The 11405-nt window shown below is 38.4% G+C and overlaps 1 protein-coding gene across 1 annotated transcript in view; it reads right to left on the bottom strand.

The window, feature by feature from the left end:
• Positions 1-4061: 4061 nt before the first annotated feature.
• Positions 4062-11405, bottom strand: part of cacnb3b (calcium channel, voltage-dependent, beta 3b) — a 12258-nt gene continuing 4914 nt past the window's right edge. Inside the window, 9 exon segments of the mRNA XM_035656953.1 lie at positions 4062-5491; positions 5494-5515; positions 5908-6078; positions 6201-6296; positions 6905-7056; positions 7224-7324; positions 7551-7609; positions 10799-10879; positions 11093-11120. Coding sequence (XP_035512846.1) covers positions 5247-5491; positions 5494-5515; positions 5908-6078; positions 6201-6296; positions 6905-7056; positions 7224-7324; positions 7551-7609; positions 10799-10879; positions 11093-11120 — 955 coding nt within the window. The 3' untranslated portion in view covers positions 4062-5246.

Genomic DNA, 11405 nt, shown 5'->3' on the forward strand with positions numbered 1-11405 from the left:
CATACAAGAAAACAGAAACAGCTCAGAAGAAAAGTTGCAGACTATGAATTCTCTCTAACCCTTCGAAACTAACTGCATCGCATACAAGAATGCCTGTGTAACCACCACAGAGTTCCTCTGATGGGACAGAGAGAGACAGGTGGCTGTGAATAATCATCAGGCATAAAATAACACCATCCAATATGGCTGATACTAGAGGATGAGAAGGACGAGGCTGAGGAGGAAACAGCGGGGGAGGCTGACTACTGGCAGGATAAAGCATTGACACCTTAAACCATCACACCTCGATATATTTGGTGACAGTGTTGGTAATTATCATCAACACAATGACAGCAGTCTGCACACGGCCTCAGGAAAACAGACAAAAGCTGAGTCACTATCTTTCTCACAAAGAACTGGGAGACTTCCTTATTTTTCTGCCACAAACTCATCAGCAGATGGTGTTGTAACCCGAGATTTCTAGCATGACTTTCACACCTGATAATCTAGACATACATATGAAACAGCAATTTACACTTTTTATGAGCTTATGACTGGGAGGACATGTTAGATCTTCTAAAGATGGAAGTGATATCAGACTACCAATTGATGCAATGTGGCATTACAAGCATGGGACAGATGGCAAATGATGATCATATGACTTCTCTTTGTGCAATTTTAATGTGAAGAGATGTGTTGTCCAAGATACTGATGTGCAGAGCCAATACAAAATGCCAGCTTAGCTTTGCTGTGACCAAAAGTATGGGGACACTCCAAAAATTACACCCACGTTACTGTTAAATATCACGTTACAAACCCATGGGCTTTGATATGCTATAAGATTTTATAACCTGTTGCAGGGATTTGCTCCCATTCAATCACAAGAGAGTGAGCCTGGGAACTGTCTGGTTCAGAGTCGCGTTCCAGTTTATCCAAAAGGTGCTGGATGGGGTAAAGGTCAGGACTCTGTGCAGCCCCGTCAAGGTTCTTCCACACCAAACATTCACTGTAAAGACTGTTACAATGTAAAAACATTGAGGCAACATTTTCCATCCACTCTTTGTGAGTTTAATGAACCCTAACCCTTAATAATATACAGTAGATGTAAGACTTATTAATTAAGCCAAGTCGAAAAAAGAGTTCAACCAACTTTATTAAAGTGAACATACATAAGAGTACTTACATAAGACTTCTACATCAAATATAAAAGTCAATTTTTATCATTTTTCTCTTCTAAATCTACATTGAATAATTAGATAGCATTTAGACAGTTCGCATTTTAACAAATAAAATACAAGTGAAAAACCAATATATTGAAATAATTTACATTTAATAACCAAATAGATTAGCAAATTTTTGTTACTATCACTACTTTCCTGCAACACAGCAGATTAAACACAGGTTGAACTTTGAAAACCATATCACAGGAGACCTCTGAGATATTAGAAGCAGGAGACCATCGTTCCCTCCACAAAAATTAAACTTTGACCCTGTTATGTGGGTAATTTCATTTAAATTAAAATAAAGTTAACACACTTAACTAAGCTTTACAGACACCACACAGCACTCACACACTTCAGACTGTGGCTGTATGTCCGTCCAAGGAGAATACAGCATGCACCAGTCAAATAATCAAGACCAGCCAACACTGAGGATCCCTCGATGATGAGGCTCATTCGCTTTTAAAGGTCACCTGGCTTTTTGCAACTGTCATGTTGAAACAGGACATGACTCTAAACTACCGCCACAAAGATGGAAACACTACTGTCTTAAATGTTTTGAGATTTAGCAGTTGACACTAAAACCAAACTATACAGCACCAGAACAAAAGTACACACCATATAGTGTATAAACCCAGTTTCCAGCACACACTTAAAGGGTTAAACATCTGGTACAAATACAGCTTGAAACAAAAATAATTACCAAATATTCAACAACATGTCTTTCCAGAAATGGTGTCCCTGTTACTCCAAAAACTCCACAATCCTGAATCATTGTGCAGTCTTTTTTGTTAGAAAGTAGTTCCAGTGAAAACTAGCGGCATTCTAAGTGAGAAAATATATTTTCTCTTTTGTAATTAGGGCGAACTGGCCCTTTAAAAAGCTGTTATAAAGAGAAACATAACCATCACTGTATAATATTTCTGCTTACAACCTGAAGATACAGATATGCCACTTCCGCCCTCTGTTGGTGATATTATGAATCACAGCAAAGAAATAAAAACACCACACAAAGAAATGTTACTTAAATGTTGTTGTGTTTTATTCACCCCCTCTTTCAAATGTGCTATAGACAAAAGATGCACCCTGTACACATCCTCATCAGACACTGTTGGATATCATTTATCTTATCGACTTGTCAGAAACCACGTGAAATGTTGACATCATCATTAGACCAGACAACTTATTCAGTATTGGAGGTGGGTACAGCAGAACGTTTAGTGCATTTATTGCATCGTAAAGCAGACATATAAATGATAGTAGTGCAATTATACCCCATCATAACTGAGGAGATATCTTGATAGTCTCAGCTAGTGTCTCGTCAATGCTAGACTTTGTATTGCATACAGAATTTAGGCAAGTGAAACGCAATAGGAAATGATAATAGTAAAAAATTGTGCTTTGGAGGTCCAAAGAATAATTCAATTTTTGTAGAAATCTCCTGCAATAAAATTAAGCAAATAGAAGGAGCTGATAAATATATATATATTGTTTAGTTTTTTTATCGAAGATAGTGTGCTCTCTGTGTTTCATCAAGTAGAAGTCATGTATCTCAAACCTGGTCCTTCAGAAATGAATGTGGGAGTCAGTGATAGCAAACTTTACGGTGGTCCTAAATAACTGCAGTGCATCATTCTAAAAAGAGAGGAAAATACATATAAACACATGCTTTCTGAGGCATTTAATATAGAATTGTGTACTGTGTACTAAAACCCTTCTACTTTCTGTCAGCATTTGTTTCTTCTGTGCAATTTGATAATAGTAATAATAGTAATAATTATAGTATCTGCATATTGAATATACAGTATGTACAATTAAGCCTTGATGTATACGTGTGACTGGTTATGTAGGTCATGTTAATTTATTCTGAAGAGTGAATGGCTCATGTGAGGATGGTCCCAAAAAGCCCTTCTGATGAAACAGCAATACAATATGTCATGCACATACATTAGGTTATTTACATGTGTGATATGTAAGCTGAATTCTATAGTTGTATATGGTAAAAGCAGATGCATTGATGTAAGAATTGCAGTGCTTATTGAGATGCATTCATTTTTGTGAATACTGTAAGACATAAAATGGAGGCAATAGATGATTAACTGAACACAAAAGAGACTACTGGTGGCTATGCAAAGTTTGGATGAAGCTTTTGGTATTTGCAGCAAAGACATTTAACTAGTCTTATGACTGGAAGTTCTATATATGTATATTTAATGTATATCTTCCAGTTTGTTTGCAATGGGCAGAGAAATAAGCTGTGGTGGGTATGAGAGTGACATAAATATGCCACCAGAGGTCACCCTCCATGTACTTATAAGCCTGCAGTACACATGCTGATTTTAGCTGTTTATGCTAAAAGATAATGAAAAAAAATGAGTGGGTTTACTAGGAAGTAACCCTTTGCAATCTGTTGATTTGGGAGATCAGGGCTGATCAGTGTTGTAGCACAGTGATGTAGTGGAGGGTGGGTGCAAACATATGCAGCATTGCTACTTCTTATTCACTGAGCAACTTAATTCTGAGGCTCCATTGATGTCTAAACTCAACCAATCATCAAAAGATATAGGCCACCCACTACTTCAGTTACAATTATGCCACTGAGTAGCAGTGAAGTGTGACATTTAAATGATACCACTAATGTCGTAAAATAAAATGCAGATATGATCCTGTTTGTGTAGTTTGTGGAGAGTTTAGTGCTAATATCACCAGGAATTACATTCAGCACACATGCTCAGTAAACAGTTCATTGTGTATATAATCTATACAACTATTCTCTTTGGAAATCATACAGAAAATTTAATCAACAAGGTGTTTTATATGTATAGATCAAGTCATCTTGTGTTTGTCTCTCACCAATTTACCCTTTTGTTTTTTTTTCTTTTGCACAAAGAAACAGCCAATAGAAATGATCATTTATTCATCATAATGTACAACATCTGGTTATAAGAGTAAAAGGACAGAGTCACTGTTGCAGTCCAAGCTTCAGTTATCAGCCTGAGTTGGGAACAATGCATCTGTAACCTACACTTGTTAAATGTCTGATATCTGGTTATGCTACATGTTTCTGGGTGGATCGAATTGTGTCAGAAAGAAGAATTAAAATTTCTTTGGGATAAAAAATGCATACTACTGTGACATCAGACATCCAGTATCATTAGTTGAAATTATTAAATGTCATTATTTAGAATTACATTTGAAGAAAATTTAAAATGTGAGTTAATGATTTGTATTGCGTTTGTCTGTCATTTGTTGGAAGAGCCTTTTTCTCTCAGAGAACTATAAGTGAGATCAACAACCACAGTTTTTGGTTAATATTCAATTGCATTTTCATTTTAGTTTTGGGATTGGCCACCGACCATTTGCAAACAAACCACAGTTGTTAATAAATAAATAATAATCTTTCCTAAGCTAACCGACCAGCATTTATACATTCACAGCTGTGACAAAAAATGCATATAGACTGTGCAAGCCTGTGCTTGTTTGCTTGTTTTGCATCACTGTTGTGTACAGGTATATGATCAGCTATACTGAGGGCCAATATATGAATTATACATAATAGTATAGATAGTTAGTGTAAAAAAATAAATGGGAAAGGATCATTTAAAAAAGGCTAGTAGATAAACAAGAAGAGAAAGCAAGTGATAAAGGAACAACTGTGCCTTTGAGGAAACATTTGGCTAAACTGGAATGACAGCTCATCGAGAGCTGTGGAGATGGAAGACATACAGAACTTGTTTACTGTCACTCTCTGCACTCTTTGGCCAGAGGGGGAAGCCCGGTTTATCAGAAGAAAACCCTGGGAACCCTACAATGGGAAGCTATTCGTGTTTATATTTTGTGTTATACTGATTGCGTTGCTATGCTACAGTACTGTACGCTAACATACTCTGACTTCACAGGTGTGCAGTTTGTCTACAATGGGAGCTGAATTAGCCTATCTGTGTCTGGGACAGCCACTTCTGGGTGTCTGACCACACATGGGCTAGTTCAGCTTCACCAGGTGGGGGATGTGACCTCCAGTGTGAAAGCAGGGAGTTGGGAACAAGGTCAGGGTGGGAGGGAGATAGGGTGCCGTGCAGTGACTGCACTGCTGTACTGGTTTTTGTTACCAGTAGGTGTGCAGCTGTAGAAAGCGGCCCTGAGTTGTCGTGTGGCGGTGGGAACAGGGAGCTCTTGCCGAGGGGGCAGCAGTGAGGTGGACGCTCCTCTGGTCAGATCTTCCTCCTCTTCCTGCTCCTCTCCCTGTTTTTGCTTCTCCTCTTCCTCCAGCTCACCAGCCTCCTGCTCCTTCTCTCATAGGGCTTCTGCTCTTTGTTCTCTTCTTCGCCCCAGGTGTGGCCAGAGAAGGTGGTGGCTGGCTTTGGAGAGATGAGGGCTGCTGCTGCCCCCTGGTGGCGCCCTGGTCCCTGTGCTCTATGACCTCCAGCCTGACCCCAGCTGACAGCAGGCTGCACCTGCAGGAAAGCATGGGGCATATTAAGGAGAGAAAAAAGAACCAGTACAAGAAACCAATAGCAAAATAACCAAAGACTAAATATGATGAAGTAAGAAAGAGATATTTCCTCTCACCTATGTCTGTGGTAGTAATCATTCTATCAACTCTTGAGTCTCAGAAAACTAGTGAATGGACACAGGAGGTGGAAAGGTTGTAATTAATAATGCAGCCAAACTGTTAATAACTCAAACATCTGTTGTGTGTTTATCTTACTTGTTGGCTGGAGTTAGCTGAGGGTGGGGTGATCACACTTTGGTCCAATAAGGGGTTAACAGGGGCAGAACAGGGGAGATGCGTAGCACGCCAGTAAATTTCCAGGTACTCCGCAAGGTGTTCACACGCATCTTCCAGCTGATTCTCATCCAGGATGACATCAAACATCTCCTAATGAGCCAAAGATAGGAAAATGACAGATGAGAAAGAAAAGCTACACCAAAGACCACTGCATGATTTTCAACTCAAACCCTTCCCTGAGCATTATACTTCTGAGTTTCAGGCAGACATACAGGTGGACACTGAGCTAGCTTGTCTCCTGCCATCATCTGGACGTTGAGGTGTTTGCTTTGCGACTTCCCCCGAGATTTGATTAGCCTCTGAAGAACCTGGGAGATGACAAGGAGAGACAAAGAGAGTAAAAAGTCAAAAAAGAAAAACCCACAAATGAAGGTTGTCAAATGCATAGTTCCCATTTAATAATTGTCCTCATTGTTTTCGTCTTTTATTTAGTCACATAAAGCAAACGCTTTGTACCATATCATCTGAAATCTGATTTTATTCTTTCGAACTCCTTTTATTTAGAGAAGCCCATTTTAGCATGTGAGTGCAAAACTAAATCATTATGAGTTGTCATTTGTTTAAGCAACATATTCTGTGAATCATTGTAATTAGGACTGCAACTAATTAATTATCTTTTTTGTCAATTCAACATTAAATCTATGAAATGTCCAAAAAATTCTTCTTTAAATGTCTTGTCTTGTCTGACCAAGAGTCTAAAACTCAAAGATATTAGTTTACAGTGATATTCAACAGAGAAAAGCAGCAAATCCTCAAATTCTTACTTGATCCATTCACAAAATAGTTGCTGAATAATTCTCTGTCAACAAGTCATAAATTATTCCACTATCACTTTCACTCTAATTTTAATAACAATCAATGAATACAAAACGCTAGTCTTGGATGAATTGTGATGTTTATGCGGGTTGTGCTCTACTTTAGGCGAGGACACTTTGACGTAGACGATGATGGGAGCCAGAGAAGTTTTGAGGAGCTGTGCTGGGTGGTTGATGGTGTCTGCATCCAGGACAACCAGCTGAAGAGACTTGGCCAGCTCAAAGATCCTCTCTATCTCACTCTGGACCTCAGCTGTCAACAAACCAAAGAAAGACAGGGAGTTGACACATTTATCAGATCACTTAGTACAGACCTGACATTAAAGGAAGAAGAGGCATTTATTCTTAGCAGGTATTATCTTTATTTAGCAAAAAGAAAAAAATAAACAAACATCAAAGACAGCTTTCTCAGTCACTCACCCAGACTGGAGCGTGTGTTGGATCTCTCCATTATGGCCTTCTTGTTCAGCACCGAGCGCTTCGCCAGTGACAGATCAGCAGTCACCCGTGTAATAGAGATCCTACAGAAGAAGCGTCTTATCACATCACATCCACAACTGTTCCATTTCATAGGATGAGATGAACTTGTACTCTCTTGCAGCTAAAAATAAATCATTATCATCATGTGTCCTATCGACCATGAAACGTGATAGGCAGAATCCCACGAACAGCTCTGGAGCTCGGTCACAGTGCTACTGTACACTGAGCTGCAGCTGTAGAGAGCAACACAGGCAGCCGTATACCCACCTGCCGTCAAATCTGTGCTTTAGGAAGTCAAACAAGGCTTTCTGCATCATGTCTGTTACCTAGGCGACAGATAGGAGGAAGAAACAGTGGAGAGAAGTTAGGAGAGACTAGTATCAAGAAATATACACCTTTGCACACACACATATTTACAGTACTTATATTTTTTACCCACTTTTGTTTAGGTAACACTTTAGTTCAAGTCAAAAGAACAATTATATCTTGTCCTATGCAGAAATATTTTGTATTTCTACACCTGTGTTTTACTATATTGTCATTCATCTGTTTATCAGCCTCATGGGAGGAGTTATAGTCTTTGACAAATACATTAATAATTAATGCTTATGAATACTGAATAGGGGGACTTAAAGTACAGTGTTGACTGTTGAGTGTTAGACAGAACGAATCATTGTGAGTTATTATCTATTTTACAAGACTGACCTGGCCAAAATGGCAGCATATAATAATCAACACACATTCACAAGAGAACATAATTTGGCACATTCACATTTAACACAATATAGTAGAACCGAAAATACATATAAGTATAATATCACTTCATTTTTAAAACAGGACATTCCTCAAGAAAGAAGATAGTGTTATCACCAGAAAAGGCGGTCAGCACAGATAGAAATGAGCACCATTAAAGTCCCTCCCACTCAAAATTTGCAATTATTGTTACCTCACTATTTGAGCTTGACTGTGCAGAATGACGTAATGATTTTGTCGCAACTAGTCTGGAGCTAGTCATGAGCTAATTGTGATTAGTTACAGTAAACTATTGAAATGAACCGTATTTGTAAATTCCTGGATTCTGGATTTTGAAGGAGAAGGAGTAGTTGTAGATTAATCAGGTAATGTGAACTTTTTGGTGTAAAAACCATAATAAATTCAATTATCATCCCAAGCAGAGTTTATGTCTTCAAACATGTGTTGTGGGGATCTTTAAGGATGATATGTGTTTGCTTTGCGTATGTTTCCATGTGCACTGTGGGTGAAGTGAAGCAGTCTATTTTCAAACAGTGCTGAAAAATGGATGGCCTTTGGGACAGGGGATGGAGCGCACAGTGGTGTTGCTCCTCCACAGTGTAACAGAGAGATAGAGAAACAGCGGGAGGGAAAGAGGGAAGGCAACGTCACAGAACGATGGTGAGCAACCGAACATAATATGTAGAAGTGAGACAAAGCAGGGAGAAAGAGAATGAGAGGGGAAGAGAGAAGGAGACAGGCTGGCGTTCACCACTGGAGCATCCCCAAAGCACATCACCAGAGCGATGCATAAATATTTCACACACACACAAAACAAACGGCTTGGCACACAGCCTGCGCATCACAGAAGAGAGAGCAAGGCAGAAAGAAAATGTTGAAGCACAGAGACATTCTGTTCAATTACACGCCTCACATTTCAGCAGCTTCATTCAGAATCGACATAGTCTACGATTAATCGAGTTTAACTGCAGTGTGTTTTCATACATCTCATTACATATGTGTGTTAAAGACAGTTTAGTATGAAGGAATATCACAAACAGTAGCTAAAATAAAAGGGACACACATGCAGTTCTGTATTACTACAAAATGGATCTAAGATTCCTGTTGTGTGGCTATAATTTCATCAGGATGTGACTGTGGTGTTTAGTATCAGTGTTAATGGGATAATGGAGGCGAGAGTGAATCCCTTTAAATCAAACCAGGCAAGTCCATGCAGGACCAGAAAATACAGTCCAGATTAAACTGTAGCAAACAATGGCAGTCCAGAAAAGAAAAGACCATAGACTGAGCTTTTTGATTAATCAAATCTTTGTATAAAATAATACTCATATAAATACTAATTAATACAGCATAAAGAGATACTTATTTGTCTAGGTATAATGTATTATTAGATACAATTAGATTAGGGTTTTCTCATGCTAACGTTTGATAATTAGCTCTAAACAAAACGAACAGTTGAGGCTGATAGGGATGTCTTTAGTTTTTAAGGTATTACAAAATTTTGACCTGATGATGGCGCTACAAAAGTCTTTTATGGGATCACCAAAATTATTACATTTCAACTTGAGGACCAGTTTTCAGCGCAATAGTTATCAAGACATTCCACTCAAAAGCATAAATGTCAACTTCATAGTGGCACTAAAGGAAAAGTTAGGATCACCAAATCCAGCAGGATACATCTGTACAAAATGTGCCAATCCATCATGTAGATTTGGTGGCACTAGAGAAAATGTCAGGGGGTCACCAAAGTTTTATCCTCTTGGCACCATAAATGTGTGTATAAAATTTCATGGCAATCCATTCAATAGATATTTCAGTCTGAACCAATGTTGCAGACAGATTGGCACTGCTATCCCTACAGTCATGATAAAACGCTAGCATGCAGGCTACCATCTTGGATGCCCCTATAAAACATGATAAAGTTCCCTCTAGGGTGTCGGTCCTTTGGACAAAATGTGGTAAAGTCATCCTAAACCTGACTAAGCTGTTTTACAATAAATGCGTAAGAACTTTCTGCGCTCTCGTACCCTTTTTATTTTTTCCTCCTCTGCCCCTCAAACAGCCACCAGTCCACCACTGCTAAAAACAGAAAATGTTTAGTGGTATGAAGTGGTTCACCAGTAAGAAAATACTCATATGTCAGAAGGTATAAGTACCAGATATTTGGTAATCATACTTTAAGTGTATTCTTTTTTACGTGTAGGATTTAAAAACATCTAACTTATATTATTACTGTATCAAATGTTTACAACAAACAAAATAAAAAATATACACAGTTGGCCATCATTTATTTCTGCAAAGAAAACTAAATGAAATTGTTATTTTAAATTATTATTATTATAACACAAACTTTGAAGACCTGAACACAAACTATATTCACAGAGCCTTCTCTCTCTGATAAACAGCCCTGTCCAGCATTAGACAAGTACAAACAACCAAAGAGTTAATAGAACAATGAGAAGAAAACACTGAATTAAAATTCAAAAAATATGAAAGAGTATTGTATAAATATTGTTCACAGGAAATATTCTGCTCAAAATTAATCCAAATCACTCGTTTTACATAAACTCCATAAAGTATGTCATTCAGGGGTCGCCGGTAAAGGTTGGGAACCACTGGACTAATTGATTAACTGGTTAAATAATTTCAGAATATGCTCCATATCTGACCACATCCAGGTAATTACTCCAAACACAAGGCACGACTTGAATAAGCAGAACCAAACTATACTAACTGAAAAGCAGTATAAATGGTTGTCTCACCTCGTAGCCTTTCAGTGAGGGGCCCACCAGCACCACTGGCCGCATAGAAGGGACCACATCATACGGAGGAACATGTTCGGTCTGCACAGGCCACAAGCACAGAATGGGTTTGGAGGTGGAAAAATATACAACAAGTTGAAGTGAATTTACTGTATTGACACACTTTGCTAACACACTCAAAAGAATGATAACTAGGTGCGCAGAGCTTTAAAAATGCAATGAAATGCATTAAGTGTGGCAGTATAATTGAGGCTGTAAAGTGATACACGGGAAAAGGCACAATGGCAAACATACCTGTTTCTGCTTCTGTTTGGCTTTCAGAATAAACAGAATGAACATTAAGCAAGAAAGATAAAAGCTAATATAAAGTAATTACTTCAGTAAAAAAAGGTTATAAGACTTGGCAGGAGTGTATTAAGAAAGAAAACATGCCTGACGGACGGCTGGACTGAAGAAAAGTACATTGACATTGTGGCCATACAGTGGTCATCTAACACACATCATTAAGGTTCCTCTGTGCTCAAAATCATGTTTGTCCTCTTGTTTCTACAGTTCACTGTGCAGAATGATGTATGTGCAGAGGTTGACGCTAGAAGGATGTTTTCAC

Source organism: Morone saxatilis, unplaced genomic scaffold, assembly GCF_004916995.1.
Source record: "Morone saxatilis isolate NCDOM2014 unplaced genomic scaffold, NCSU_SB_2.0 Contig15, whole genome shotgun sequence".
In the NCBI taxonomy this organism is placed as follows: domain Eukaryota; kingdom Metazoa; phylum Chordata; class Actinopteri; family Moronidae; genus Morone; species Morone saxatilis.